This window comes from Nannizzia gypsea, genomic scaffold (genome assembly GCF_000150975.2).
Source record: "Nannizzia gypsea CBS 118893 supercont1.3 genomic scaffold, whole genome shotgun sequence".
In the NCBI taxonomy this organism is placed as follows: domain Eukaryota; kingdom Fungi; phylum Ascomycota; class Eurotiomycetes; order Onygenales; family Arthrodermataceae; genus Nannizzia; species Nannizzia gypsea.
In genome coordinates, this window is record NW_003345199.1 from 2,431,620 (window position 1) to 2,446,794 (window position 15,175).

At 49.2% G+C, this 15,175-nt stretch overlaps 5 protein-coding genes across 5 annotated transcripts; 4 read left to right on the plus strand and 1 right to left on the minus strand.

Moving 5' to 3' along the window:
- Window positions 1-521: 521 nt before the first annotated feature.
- On the plus strand, window positions 522-4,588 carry MGYG_04349 (EF hand domain-containing protein; the record flags this gene model as incomplete). The annotated part of the gene is made up of 6 exons (XM_003174124.1): window positions 522-531; window positions 641-798; window positions 873-996; window positions 1,068-1,232; window positions 1,297-4,505; window positions 4,559-4,588. The coding sequence occupies 6 exons, from the start codon at window positions 522-524 to the stop codon at window positions 4,586-4,588; spliced, it is 3,696 nt and encodes a 1,231-aa protein (XP_003174172.1).
- A 964-nt stretch (window positions 4,589-5,552) lies between these two features.
- On the minus strand, window positions 5,553-6,183 carry MGYG_04350 (hypothetical protein; the record flags this gene model as incomplete). Its single annotated transcript, XM_003174125.1, has 3 exons — window positions 5,553-5,652; window positions 5,736-6,021; window positions 6,105-6,183. The coding sequence occupies 3 exons, from the start codon at window positions 6,181-6,183 to the stop codon at window positions 5,553-5,555; spliced, it is 465 nt and encodes a 154-aa protein (XP_003174173.1).
- Window positions 6,184-7,060: 877 nt separating this feature from the next.
- MGYG_04351 (hypothetical protein) lies at window positions 7,061-8,061 on the plus strand (the record flags this gene model as incomplete). The annotated part of the gene is made up of 3 exons (XM_003174126.1): window positions 7,061-7,151; window positions 7,218-7,393; window positions 7,504-8,061. The coding sequence occupies 3 exons, from the start codon at window positions 7,061-7,063 to the stop codon at window positions 8,059-8,061; spliced, it is 825 nt and encodes a 274-aa protein (XP_003174174.1).
- A 1,709-nt stretch (window positions 8,062-9,770) lies between these two features.
- On the plus strand, window positions 9,771-11,443 carry MGYG_04352 (O-acetylhomoserine (thiol)-lyase; the record flags this gene model as incomplete). Its single annotated transcript, XM_003174127.1, has 6 exons — window positions 9,771-9,817; window positions 9,879-9,933; window positions 10,012-10,095; window positions 10,170-10,529; window positions 10,589-11,157; window positions 11,242-11,443. 6 exons carry the CDS (start codon window positions 9,771-9,773, stop codon window positions 11,441-11,443), a joined length of 1,317 nt encoding a protein of 438 aa, XP_003174175.1.
- A 953-nt stretch (window positions 11,444-12,396) lies between these two features.
- MGYG_04353 (long-chain-fatty-acid-CoA ligase 5) lies at window positions 12,397-14,861 on the plus strand (the record flags this gene model as incomplete). The annotated part of the gene is made up of 5 exons (XM_003174128.1): window positions 12,397-12,573; window positions 12,720-12,753; window positions 12,821-13,039; window positions 13,095-14,685; window positions 14,750-14,861. 5 exons carry the CDS (start codon window positions 12,397-12,399, stop codon window positions 14,859-14,861), a joined length of 2,133 nt encoding a protein of 710 aa, XP_003174176.1.
- Window positions 14,862-15,175: the final 314 nt, after the last annotated feature.

The window sequence follows — 15,175 nt, forward strand, 5'->3', positions numbered from 1 at the left end:
GCGTTCGAATATATTAAAACTAATTCTCCGTCTCGTTCTTCATCTTCTTCATTGATCTTCGCGGCTTCTAAATGATGACGTAATTATTACCTAATCTAACACCCGGTGTAGGTTTATCCGAGTGCCGCGCGCCTCCTGATTGGCTGCAGCGATCTCACCGAGCTTCCCCCCCAAAAGCAGACGAAGACGACGACGAGGTCGACGAAGGAAAGACAACAACAACCAAACACGCCTTCAACGCCTTCGTCTCCCACCGTTAACACGCCGTCGAAGCGCTTGTCTTCTTCGCTTCTCTTCGTCCTCGCACTCTACACCGCAACAAACACTCCTTTCCTTGTTGTTTGGTTGTTATCAGGGGCGCCCGTCCCGTTAGTTGTTTGGGTTGGCTGTTGTAAACTATCAACCTGCGCGCGGCTGCCCTCTCGACATTCCAACATTGTACGATACTGTCGTCGAGCAGGGAGCTTCACTCTCTAGTTCTTTGCAGTATTGTCCTCTAGATGGAGGGAAATACCGGCATTATGGCTGACCGTAAGCTCCTCCGTCTTGCTTTTACTCCGCATTTTCCGGGTACCTTGACTACCTACCATACGACTCGCGCAACACCGTTGACTGACTCTTTTTGATATTGAATATATAGCTGCACAACATCCCAATTTAAACCTAACTCCCGAAGAGAAACGAGTGTTTTACCAATTGTTCCAAACCGCAGATAAGACCAATTTGGGTGTCATCACCGGGGAAACGGCTGTTTCGTTTTTTGAGAAGACGAACCTGGCTCCCGAGACCCTGGGTTTGGTACGTCGTTTTCCGTCCTCTAGGACTCATGGGCAGATCATTCTAGCTCGGAATAGTGGCTAATATGAGTGTAGATATGGCAAATCGCGGATACACAGAATCGCGGGCTTTTGACGCCATCTGGGTTTGGGATTGTGATGAGATTGATCGGTCATGCGCAGGCTGGCCGGCATCCAACAGAGGAATTGGCTTTACAGCGTACGTCGACGCGATTTGCGCATCCGCAGATATATGGAATCACAACTAACTGGCAAATGTTGAATGTACAGCTGGCCCCTTACCTAATTTTTCCGGCCTGAACATAGACGTTCCAACTGCGACGAGTCCGCCCCCAACCGGTCCGCCTCTTAGAGTACCGCCGCTAAACCCAGATGATGTTGCAAAGTTCTCTGCCCTTTTTAATAAGTCAGATACGCAAAACGGATATATATCAGGTACGAGACATGTTTTAGCTCCCACTATGACGTCCTTGGCCAGTTGCTGACCATATGATAACAGGAGAGACTGCAAAGCAAATATTCGAGAGAGCCCGTTTGCCAAATGAGATCCTGGGCAGAATATGGAATCTAGCTGATTCAATGCAGCGTGGTGCCTTAGACGCTACTGAATTTATAATTGCCATGCACCTTTTAACCGCTTATAAATCGGGTGCTTTAAGAGGGATACCTCAGTCACTTCCACCAGGGCTGTATGAAGCGGCAGCGCGGCGAGTAGTTGCCCGGAACTCAACTGGCTCTCGGTCCATTCCAGATGTGCCGCCAGTGCCTGCCATTCCTAAGCAATTCAGTGGTTCGAGCCATGTCCCCCGTGCACAGAGTCCGTTAAGCCAGGTACATACAGGAAGTGACTGGCTAATCTCTCCACAGGACAAAGCACATTTTGATAGTGTGTTTTCAACAGTAGACAAAGCAAGATCTGGGTATATTAATGGAGACCAGGCTGTTGGTTTCTTTACTAATGCACGACTGCCAGAAGAAGTCCTAGCACATATCTGGGATCTATCAGATATTGACTCTGATGGCCAGCTAAGCAGGGATGAATTTGCGGTTGCTATGTATCTGGTGCGCCAGCAGCGGACAACAAAGGAGCCGCTACCACAAACTCTGCCCCCTAACCTGATCCCTCCTAGTATGCGACGCATTGGTGCACGCACTATCCAGCCTCAGACAACTGGAGCTAGGTCGGCGTCTGAAGACCTGTTTGGCCTAGATGTTTTCACGGCTCCTACGCAGGTGGCACAGTCTACAGGAGGCTCTGGCTCGCAGTTCCAACCTCCTTCTTCACCAACACGCCAACCCCCGTCCTCTACATTTAAGCCCTTTGTGCCAGCATCTTCCTTTGGTCAGAGCCTAGGACCTATCGCTGCTGGTCGCCCTGCAACAGGAGCTCAAAGCACTACGCCATCTCCATCTGATGACCTCCTAGGAGATGCGGATCCTGAGGAAAGCAAGAAGTTGACTCAGGACACGACCGATCTCGCAAACCTCTCGAACCAGGTTGGCACGCTTTCCAAGGAGATGCAAAATATCCAAACCAAACGCAGCACTGCCGAACAAGACATTGGTCAGGTTGATCAACAGAAGAAGGACTTCGAGGCCAGACTTGCACAAGCTCGAGCGATGTATGAAAATGAAGTCAAGTCACTCAAAGCGCTCGAGGAACAGCTAGCTACCTCGCGGGCAGAGTCCAAGAGACTCGAGCAGGAATTTTCCCTTATCGAGGCGTCTCGACGCGACTTGGCTACTCAGTACAATCAAGTGGCCGCCGCTCTGGAGGCTGACCAGCGCGAAAACGCTTCTTTGAAGGAAAAGATCAAGCAGGCTAATGCTCAGACTACCCAGCTTAAACCACAGTTGGAGAAGGCCAAATCTGAGGCACGCCAGCAAAAGGGGCTGGTGGCCATCAATAAGAAACAGCTTGCGACTGTTGAGGCTGAACGGGATCGCCTTCAGGAAGAGCTCGACCAACATAGCCAGCCAAACGAAGGGTCAGAACGGGATGTCACTGCTCCTGGCTCTCATAACTCACCATTTGAAAGCCCAGCTGCATCAACGGGCAGTCAGGCAAAGAACCCCTTCTTTAGGCGTGGAACCGGTGTCTCCTCTCCTGGCACTCTATCTCCCCAGGCTACTGGTCAAAAACAGCAACCAAATGACAACCGCAGTGTTTTTGACAATATGTTTGGATCCTCCTTTGCGCCATCAACTACGTCTACTCCACCCCCACAAACTACTTTCAGAGCCGCGTCTCCTCGAAGTGGAGCGTCCACCCCTGACGCTAGCAGAAATGCAAGTGGTTCCTTTACTCCTTCTGCTGCCTTCGATACTCAGTTTGGGGCTGCCGCTGAGCCGCCAGCGCCACCACTCTCAAGACAAATTACCCCAAACAACCTTCCTCTTGAAGGCCACATAGCATCCACAACTTCATCCAACAGACCCTCTCCACCTGCCAGTCGTTTTGACACCTCGGGGATTTCAGAGGCAGATGCTTTAAGAAAGCAATCCTCTCCTTTTGACGAAGAGCCTGGTGATGAGGCTGCTGGCCCCGCAGGGGTTACCGCGAAGAGCCCAGAGCCCGTTCTTCCCGGCGCATTCCCAACAAACACCACACCACAACCTGATACCAAGAAGGAAATCAGCTTCGATGAACTCTTCGGTGGTGTGGCACATGCCAGATCTCCGTCCCAGAATGCCTCGGATTTTGAGGAAGCATTTGCCTCCATGAAGAAGCCAGCTGGAAGTACAGAGGTTGACAAAGACAAATCCAACGGCTCTGCTGCTGTTGCTGGTAGTAATGAATTTCCACCGATTAGGGAATTTGACGACGATGATGACTCTTCTGAGGATGACCATGCTGGATTCGATGATGATTTCGCCCCTGCATCTCCGCCCCGAGACACTGCTTCCACTTCACAAGAACAGTCTAAGAACGCAGCTCCGCAGTCCGCTTTTCCTCCAGTGGAATCGCTTGGCAAGCCTATGTCTCCACCACCTGGACCAGGCGCCCAAAATACACCCCCAGAGTTCAAAGGGCTAGTCCCAGGAAGACATGATCCTACCGCAGCAGGTGATGCACCCCATTCAGTCGAGTCAACAACAAAAGATCCCATCATAGGAGGCGTTCCACAGCACGATACTACTAATAAGAAGCCAACAAACCCTGATTTTGAAGCTGCCTTTGCTGGACTGGATCTAGCCCCAGCCCAAGAAGTTGAAGATGATAGCGATGAAGATGCGTTCGAGAGTCCGTTTAACAAGGACGCATCCAACTTCGATATGTCGTTTGATACAACATCTGGACAAACCAAGTCTGCAAATAACCCCAGCAATGCAGACTTCTTCTCCTTCCAGCCAAGTGCCGATGCGACAACTTCCGCCAACAACAAATCTCCATTCTCCAGCGAGGCGCCTCCAGCTGTCCCTGGAAAGAACGCCAGCTCAAACCATGACTGGGATGCTCTGTTTTCTACCCTTGACTCAACTAAAGCCGCTGCAACTGCAAACAAGGACGGTGACAATCAAGCGGCAACCGAAAGCGCTTCAGCCATGTCGTTCCCACAGCCTCCGAGCCAGAATAAACCTGCTGGATGGGCCTTGGATTCCAGCACTGGTGAAGACGACATGATCCTCCAGCGATTAACCGGCATGGGCTACCCACGCGACGAAGCCCTTGCTGCCTTGGAGAAGTTTGACTACAAGCTTGATGAAGTAAGTTGTCTTCTGCAGTTTAACTCTAATTCTAATACTAACGATATCCCCAGGCGGCTGATTTCCTTGCTTCAAAATCATGAACGACCCAATACCTTTTGCGTTGCATTAGCGCTGTCTCCGAGCGAAAATAGTTAATAGCACTTCACCTTTCGTTCTCGAGCAACGATACACATGTTTCATTTGTCTGCCTCTGCCCTTGACAGAAGAATACTTCAATTCCCACCATCAACGTACATACATTTTATATTTTACATTCTTTTCTATTACCTTTGTTGCCAACCCGCCACCGCGATGTTTGATTTCATTCCCCTTTCCCATATCCACCCTGTAGCTTTAATTTTAACGACTTTTCAGTTAAGCATATATTTCTTACCTCTCTCCACCCATGAAATGGCGTTTTGACGTCGCGCTCGCATTGGCTTGTTTTGTATAGATATTTGCGCTTGTACATGTACGACGCAGTGTGCCTTCACGGGGTAGTCCGTATTGTATTTTGCTTCTTTTCTTCTCTACCAATTATCAAGATGATTTCAGTGGGTTGAGAGTCTAAGAGTCCCGCTTTCGTGCCCTGAACCAAATACCGTGTTTGATTAAGGTACGGCCCAGGAGAAGGAACCATATTTTCGGGGAGCTTAAAATAAATCGGATGTTATCCTCTAATAGGAAAGTTAACGACTGATGACGGGGAATAGTAAGCCTTGCTGATTATGTGCAGCTCACCAACCAGGCGTCACACGGTACCATGCATAAACGAACATCAGCCGTGTGAAATGGTCAAGTATGTAATAAAATACGACGGAGATAAATGTAAAGCAAACATACAAAAATGGCAATCACCATGTTCCATTACTAGCATCATGTTAACACGCATAAAAAAGAATCAATAATTAGGCTAGTTATAGGCTCATCTTCAACTTAATGGGTATCATATTATTCAAGCGTCGGCTTAAATACTCGCGGCTCAAAAAAGGTATTCCATCACCATCCAAGGGACAAAGTACAGAAAAGGAAAGGACGATTGTTCGGTTTGTGCATAGAGCAAACCTAGACCGCATATTGTTCCTGCTGAACCTCGGGAGCCGCTTTGTTTCTATTGTTTAATATGGGCATCAGGTTGAGCACGAATGTAGCAAGGAAAAGAGCCCTATAGATTAGTTATTAAATGCGACCGTTAGCCACAGGACTAGTTACAATGGGAGATATGGCCATCTAAGGGAAATCGCTCACCATTCGAAAGCACCAAAGGCTATGGCAGCCTTGACGACGCTGCACACGGTACATTCTCCAATACTGCTGGTATCGACAGCCAGGGAGATAAAGGCAGAGAACCAGAAGAGGACAGTGGCTGCTTCAACACCGAGAAGCGCATATTGGTGGGCGATCGCCGGGAAGAATTTTGGTGAGAAGACAAGGAACGGTAAGGCGATGAACAGTGTCCAAACGCTGTCGAAAAGCAAGAAGTTGGCACTGTCGAGACCTCCAAATACAAGTCTTTCGCGGAGCCAGTTAACGACTATTGTTGGACTAGTCAGTGATGTTTCTATAACTAGCATGTATATGTTCCTGATCTAGGAAAACAGCCTAGGAGGTACTTACAGTATGCGATCAGTCCTAGAGTAACAACGGCCAGAAGGGCCTGGACGCCGCGAAGGATGAGGATGATGTTAGGCGGCATGATGGCGATCTTCCGTAAATCTGAGGAAGTTGCTGTAGAACTAGAAGTCGGAAGAAGGGTGTTGACCAACTAAATATCAACAACGTGGAGAGGGTCACTTGCTCTAGTTATATACACCAGTAACCGACATAGGTGAATAAATTGCAAAAAGAGCACGATCCAGGGGAACAGTGAGGTATATATATATAAGAGCTAAATAGCTGGTAATACGTATGACGTCGGCTCGAAAAAATATGACGAGCAACGAGTCCACTTTGCTATTATTAGAGGCTGTCGAAAGCTTGCGATGGATATGGGCTGAGATGGGCTTAGCCATCCACCTTCAGGCACAATAAGGCGTCCACATTTTTAAATTTCAGCCTAGGAGCAACAACGTATTGGACCGATGGGTCGGTCTGAAGCGAATTTGGAGCTCTGTCACAATCGCGGCTCTTGGGACAGGGAATATCCTAACGTCACAGGCGGGTCGGGAAGCTAGGGCAAGCAAGCTAAACCATGAACATAGTAGTGATTTTATATGCTCACAGCCTCGTCGTTAACTTGCTTATTATCCCTTCTGGTACCTCGTATAAGAGCCGTCGTTGTCAACTCTTGATGCCTCAACTTGGAGGTGGTAAACATATTTGGAAGGTTAGTTATTCCTTGTATGCTGATCTTGGATAAATAAACCTCTGTTTGTGTGCTTGGGGCCGCTGAGGGGCATCTATACAAGCCGTGATATGGGTGCAATAATCAGGATCCGGTTCCGTAGGTATGCAGGGTGTGAAGTGGCTTGATTGAGCGGGGGAGATGACCTCCCTCACTTCACGAGAAAAATGAATGTCGGACTTTTCACTCACTAAGGCCTGAACACACAAGTCACTGGCAGCAATCGAAAATGGACTTATATCCGAAGACATCCCAAGTGGTTCCACGACCGAAGCCGATGAGGTTGCTGGTTCTAGGGCTGCCGCGCACTGGTACCACCTGTGCGTATATACCCAATCGCACCAACATAAAATGAGGACAGTTGCGTATCTAACGTGGGAAGACAGCTATTTGTGCCGCCCTGGAAATTCTAGGCTTTAATCCATATCACTATAACGAAGTGTTGAAAAATAATAATAACAAACACTTCGAGATCTGGTTGGAGGCCGTCAAGGCAAAATACGACGGAGTTGGCGAGCCGTTCCGGGGGACGGATTTCGATCAACTACTCTGGAACTATGATGTATGTAAGATGCTCTTTCCCTTTGTCATCGTATTCAAGCAAAGGGCGAAGGACTAGTTATTCCTCATGGTTTCGGTGTGGGATTCGGGTTCGGCTGACTAGCAGTACAGGCAGTGACGGACGACCCATGTTGCCTCTTTGCTGAGGAACTCGTTGCCGCGTACCCTGACGCGAAGGTGATCCTCACCACGCGGCCAAGTGACGCATGGTTCAGGTCCATGAAAAAGCTGATTCTCGAAATTTTGTCCTGGAAATCCTGGCCTCTCCTTTGTTATTTCGACAAGGAGTTTTCTGCTCCGTATCAAGCTCTTCTTCATCGTACCACGTCCGTCTTATCGAAGGGCCATCCACCATGCGACCCGTCGTCCCGAAACGCTATTATTGAATCTTTTGATGAGCACAATGAGCGTGTCCGTGCTGCTGTACCAGCGGAAAGGTTTTTAGAGTTCAGAGCAGACCAGGGCTGGGGACCATTGTGCGACTTTCTCGGGGTGCCTGTTCCGGAGAGTAAATACCCGCACCTCAACTCCGGAAAAGATGCGATGCAGCTGGAGCACGACCTATATTGGTCCCGGTGGTATTGGGTAGCCCGGCAGATGGGGAAGAGAGTAGGAATCGTGGCCTCCATATTAGCTGCGGTGTGGGTTGTCCGCAAATATCACTCCTAGAATCCACCTTCCTAGACTACCCTTTTGTAGGAACAGAATTAATGACTGCTCCGATTGTGTGTATCATAATTAAGGGATGCATAGGCCTTGAAGATCGCTGCGGATAGCCTCGTGAACTCGTTAACTAGCTGTGCCAACTACGAGTACGTACATACTGCGTCGAACTGAAGATGCATGAAACTTCTCGCTTGTCCGTTCCCTTGGTTGGATATCTAGCTCATTAGTGCAGCAAACATGTTTCCGCTGCTTAATGGCCTTAATCAAGTGGCTAGATAACAAACTGACTCGTTAACTAGTTAACCAGAATATGTAACAAGCCAGCTGGCTAAATTAGCTCGTTAGCCAAGGAGCTGTCATCGCAAAAAGCCACAGTGGGTAAGTTCTCGATGACGTGCTGTCAATTCCTTGTTCTTCCCTTAAAGTCCTTGGGGGAAGAGGCTGAAATTCGGCCATTATCATTAGTCCCTGTAGGCCTTTTAATATTTAACCCTGGCGAACGGCTAAACAGGAAACAAAGCGAATCCATGTAATTTGCAGCGTTGGAAGGACAGGATTCGAAGAGCCTCACAGCTTGAGTAGTTGCACAATCTAGCCGACAAGTTAACTAGTTAGCCAACGGCTAATAAACAATATGTGTTATATGTAGATCGCTTCATTATTACCCCTCCATCAGACGGCTCGGGAATAGATGCCCTGGCGATCATGCTTGATAGCCTATTCAACACACTGAGTTAGTCAACATGAAGCCTGCAGAATCGCGATAACTCACTAATTCTGCACGAAGGGATGGGACCGGATCGCTTATCGGGGATGCAGGCCATTTGAAAATCAGCCAGCAGGGATAACTAAAAAAAAAAAAGACCATCTGGTTGAAAGATCGATAAGTGCTGTATAGTTGTCTGTATCTCTGTACGCGAAATAGTTAGTTGGTCGATGAGTTCGAGGATGAGATGGAAGAAAGAGTGAGAACACAAGTAGTTTTATATGAAGGAAAAGCTGCGTCGTGGAATATTGCCTAAAACGGTATCACTAACGTCCTCTCATCGCTCACACTGTAAAATGCTGCAACTTCGCATATCAAACAACTTGATCAACCTTGGGGTCTCAGCAAGGCGATGATTGTGGCTTGCACCATCCAAAAGACAGTGAATTAAGTAGTCCCCGGTCTACTCACGCCGAAGGTCGACTAACTAAGATGGTAGAATAGCATCCAGCGGTAGAGAACACTGTCCAGGCGACTCGTTATGGGCTAATAATAATAACTACACCCCATATATATCTCGGTGCCTGCGGGCCTCCAAACTCGCCCGTATCCACCTGCGACCAAAACCCCTTGATAACCAAAGAACCTACCGGATCACGCCATCCGAAATACATCGAGCTGGGTACAGCATGAGGGCGAAGATGTACAAGTGCCGGCTACTTCGTCCTGCGCGTTTTAAATCTTCCATACCCATCTTTCGCTTGTTCAGCCGGGTTTTTACGTATAAGCTTGCTTCTTTCTGATCGACTGGTAGCGAGCAAGAGGCCCTATCCCTACCCTCCCTCCTCCTTCGTACGGCCCTGGTCTACCCCGCCTCGACGTGGCTCTGGCTTTGTTTAAATACGGCAGTCCAGCCTGCAATTGACTGTTATGATTTGATCACTGATCACCTTTCACCTGGTTTTGTCTTTCTGTTGTCTCAAACACAGAGTGAGCCTCCTCCATCATGTCGTCTGATAACCGCCGTTTCGAAACCCTCCAGCTTCACGCTGGGTAAGCTTGACATTCACTATCATTTCACCCCGCGTATTGATGTATACTGACAGAATAATAGACAAGAGCCTTGTCCGGCTACCAATGCTCGTGCCGTCCCAATCTGTGCCAGTACTGTTAGTGAAAAACCGAATGCGACTCTTATGAGGACCTGTCATGTTAGCTGACGGCCAGCTAATTGCTTGCTTTCTTAGTCCTTCACTTTCAACAGCTCTGAACATGCTGCTCGGTTATTTAGCCTGAAGGAGTTCGGCAACATCTACAGCCGTTTGATGAACGTATGCATGGCATCCCTCTGTTTCCTTACCTCCATCCGATGGAAGGGTTAATTGGCTAATTGGCGCACGACTAGCCCACCGTTGATGTATTTGAAAAGCGTATTGCAGCCTTGGAAGGGGGTGTAGCAGCTATTGCTGCATCCTCCGGAATGGCAGCTCAGTTCATGGCCATCTCTGCTCTCGCCCATGCCGGTGACAACATTATCTCCACCACTAACCTCTACGGAGGCACGTATAACCAGTTCAAGATCTTCCTACCCCGTCTAGGGATCACCACCAAGTTCGTTGAGGGAGAGGATCCTGAAAAGATTGCTTCGTTGATCGACGATAAGACCAAGGCAGTCTATGTTGAGACCATTGGAAACCCACGATTCAACGTGCCTGACCTCGAGGCTATCGCAAAGGTTGCGCATAACAAGGGTGTTCCTCTTATTGTACGTCGATTGGCTGGCAGATTTTAATACGGAGGACATCTCTGGCTAACAATTCAAAGGTCGACAACACTTTTGCAGCGGGAGGTTATTTCTGCCGTCCTATCTCCCATGGAGCAGATATTGTCGTCCACAGTGCCACCAAATGGATCGGTGGACACGGCACCACAATCGCCGGTGTAGTCGTCGACGCTGGCACTTTCGACTGGGGCAAGCATGCCGCTCGGTTCCCCCAGCTGGTAGAGCCATCTGAAGGTTACCATGGACTCAAGTTCTGGGAGACCTTTGGCAAGCTTGCGTTTGCCATTCTAGTCCGCGTCGAGATCCTTCGCGACCTTGGCTCGGCTCTTAACCCGTTCGGTGCACAGCAGCTTCTTCTTGGTCTCGAGACGCTCAGTCTGCGAGCCGAACGTCACGCCTCCAACGCTATGGCCCTCGCCAAGTGGCTGGAAAAGAACGAGAACGTCGCATATGTATCGTACCCTGGCCTTGAGAGCCACGAAAGCCACGAAACGGCGAAGAAGTATCTCAAGAACGGATTCGGCGGCGTTTTGTCCGTCGGTGTCAAGGGCGGTGCGGCTGGCGGCGTCAAGCTCGTTGACGGGTTCAAGCTGATTTCCAACCTCGCCAAGTAAGTACACCTTAACTATCAATTCAATAGCGTGGGAATGATTGTTCTCGAATGTTGAGGCTAATGGCTGTAACTCTGCGATAGTGTTGGCGATTCGAAAACTCTGGCCATCCATCCATGGTCGTCGACCCACGAGCAGTTGACTGAAGACGAGCGTCGTGCTGCTGGTGTCAAGGACGACGCCGTCCGCATATCAGTCGGAACAGAGCATATCGACGACATCATCGCCGACTTCGAGCAGTCGTTCGCTGCCAGCAAGACTGCTCTTGCTGACCGTTCTGCGTAGACCGCTGACGCTGTATTGTAGGGATGAAAAATGTGGTTATATAAATATAAGGGAGCAGACAACGTAAATAGTTGTATGTACTGGTTCAGCCAGCTAGCTTCAACGATAGAACGAATGAATGATGATGCATGTGAACCAAACTCTCGATCATCTTCCTCTGCCGTCTGCGTCTGCGTTCTTCCCGTCATGTCTCGTCCTTTTTCTTCGGGTAAGCCGACGTCTCAAGAAAAAAAACACAGTTTGACTGACTAGCTGGCCCAGCCGAGGCTTGCATAAATGAGCAAAAGTACCGGTACAACTTCCTCCCCCAGAACGCAGCGCAGGACAGGCAGGATAGAAGTACCTTTTGGCTGTAGCAGACCGCAGAAAAATACCTGACAGGGGACATGTGAAAGCGCGCCGGGTCCTGGGGGCTGAAGTAGCGGTACTTCCCTCGGCGCAAACACCACGACGGGCATCGACCGCAAAGGGAAATCTTCCTCCATCTTCTTCCACTGCATGCACCCGACCCTCTCCTGCATATACTCCTCCTCTCTCCCCTATTTCTCGTCCTCCTCCTCTCTCCTATTCCTCAGGCTCGACAACTACGTGGTATGGAATAACCGACCCAGCTAGCTATTCGTTATTTGTCGTGCGTTTGATTGCTCTGAGTCCCAGGTATGTCCATGCCGGCGCCCGCCTATTAATCCCCTTCTGGTGCCACGTCTGCGGTCGTCGCTCTCTCATGCGCACTCCCACAGGGCTCTTTCAGCATCCGTCAAGCTAACTGGAGCCTGGTGATCGGTCTAGTGACAGGCTATTCTACCTAATATTCCCCTATTCTTCGCCGTACCGAACCCCCCTCGAACGGAGCACATCACACAGTTGGAATTGGTTATTGTTACGACCGGCGCCGGCACCTATATTATACCTACCTATTTATACTCTAGCAGAGGGACACGGAAGCTATCACAATGATCTTTTCGTCTGAATCGCCGCTTAAGGCGGCCGTTGCAGAGTATGGCCAGAAGCCCCCAAAGGGGACCCCAGAGTCTGTCCCAGTGCCCAACTCCGAACTACCAGGTCGAAGCAAGATATATAGACACTGGAAAATTGGCAGCAAGGAGCTCCCCAAGTCTATCGATCCAAAGGTGAGCATACCATACTCAGGCGTATACTGCAACTCTATTGCGCTACGGACAAACGCCAGCAGCCCAACCTGCTACTTCTTTGTTTTATGAAGTACCGCTTTAATTAACAATGCAATTTTTTAACTCACCTGTTTCCGTCTCAATAGGTTCATACAGGTCATGATATGTTTGAATCCGCTGGTTCGTTTATCCCTTTGTTACACATCATGCGAGTTTTGAAAGAGCTGTTTGGCTGATTTTAATGTAGCCTTGTTATATCCAAAACGGCCTTGTCTCGGATACCGCCCTTGGATCCCCGCCACTAAAAGCTATGGGCCGTATGTTTGGATGGACTATCAGACTGTCCAGAAGCGACGTGCAGCGATTGGTGTTGGTCTAGCTGAACTTCATGAGCGCGTCGGCGTCCAAGGCAGAAATTATGGTGTTGGCCTTTGGTGCCAGAATCGCCCGGAATGGCAGCTTGTTGGTGAGTTTCTTTTCTCTCTATGCTGCATGTGAAGCTATAACTAACAGCGGATCAGACCTGGCTTGTATGTCGCAAGGCATATTCACTGTTTCTCTCTACGAGACTCTTGGGCCGGAAGCTACCGAGTTTATCGTTCAGAATACCGAGCTTGTCTCTGTGGCCTGTTCCCTGCCACACGTCCCCACTCTATTAAAATTGAAGCCCCGTCTCCCTTCCTTGAAGTTCATCGTATGTCTGGAAGACCTTGATTCCAATGAGCCACAGGGCCACACGAAGCGTGACATCCTCAACCCTATTGCAAAAGAGCTCGGAGTTGCCATATATACTCTCAACGAGGTTGAAGAGCTCGGAGCGTCTCTTAACCGCCCATATACCCTGCCTTCGCCCGATGATATTGTTACTATCAACTATACCTCTGGAACCACTGGCCTGCCCAAGGGAGTTGTTCTCACCCACGCAAACGCTGTCGCTGCTGCTTCCTGCTCCCTGAGCACCATTCCACAGGGGCCAGGTGACGTCTCTTGCTCGTACCTCCCACTTGCGCATATTTATGGACGGCTGATTGAACAAGCTCTCCTCTGGGCTGGTGGTCAAATTGGCTACTTCCATGGAAACATTCTCGAGCTGGTCGATGACTTCAAGCTCCTGAGACCCACTGTGCTTGCCTCTGTTCCACGACTTTACAGCCGTTTCGGTGGAGCTATCCGTGCTGCCACTGTCGAACAGCCTGGCTTCAAGGGTGCTTTATCGAGACATGTTGTTTCTACCAAGACCGCCAATCTGGTGGATGCCAAACCACAAGATGCCACCTACACGCATTCCATCTATGACAGGATCTGGACTAAGAAGGTCGCCGCTGGACTCGGATTTGATCGTATGAAATGTATGGTCTCTGGCTCTGCACCACTCGATGGCTCTCTCCACCAGTTCCTTCGAATTGCATTTGGCGCCAACATTGTCCAGGGATACGGTTTGACTGAGAGTTACGCTATTGCCACTTGTCAGGCTGGTCATGACTTGACTTCAGGTCATTGCGGCTCTGTTTCTATTGCTCAAGAAGCCTGTCTGCTCTCACTTCCAGATATGGACTACTCTGTCGATGACAAGCCATACCCACGAGGCGAGCTACTTCTAAGAGGAAACACTATGTTCCGAGAATACTTCAAGAACCCCGAAGAAACCGCCAAAGCTATGACTGAGGATGGATGGTTCCGCACCGGAGACGTCTGCCAGGTTGACGAATTTGGCCGCTTCCACATCATTGATCGCCGAAAGAACTTGCTCAAGCTTGCCCAGGGTGAATACGTATCCCCCGAGCGCCTTGAGGGTATCTACCAGAGCTCTTGCCCATATGTCGCCCAAGCGTTTGTCCATGGTGACGGCGTGCAGTCGCATCTAGTCGCCATCCTTGGCGTCCAGCCCGACATCTTCGCTCCTTTTGCCAGCAAAGTGCTAAAGAAAAACATTGCCATGGAAGACACTGAGGCCCTAAAGGCCGCTGCCAGCGATGAGAAAGTCGTCCTCGCTGTTCTAAGGGATATGGATCATGCTGCTAGAGCGAACAAGCTTTCCGGCTACGAAAAGGTAAAGAACGTTGCTCTCATGGTTGATCCATTCAGCATTGATAACGGCCTTTTGACCCCTACGTAAGTTACCCCGAATCGCATGGTTTGACACTACATTATCACAATACTAACACAATTATCCTAGCCTAAAATTGAAACGTCCTCAATCCGTCAAGATGTACCGTGATGTCTTTGATAGACTCTATGCCCATACCCCCGATCTCTCAGTAGCCAAGAGAGCTAAGGCTAAGTTGTAAGAAAAAGGCGACAGGCGTATAGCGGCTCCTTAGACATATTTTCCTTCTTGTATTAAAGTACTAGGGTGGATATTATTATTAGTCGGTGTAAATGTGACTTCCGTATCGTCTTTTTCCTCCAGATTAGGCTACGAATCCATACCGTGCGAACACGCACCCCCCTACACTTAACCTTTTATTTGAACTTAGTTAGCTACTAGATATTTACATGCATCCATACAATTCGTGTAGAAGAACTGTAACCAGGACTCATCCCGTGTGCGAATTTTAGGAAGCGTGTCATGGCATGGATCGCTGTACCCGGAGATTCAGGA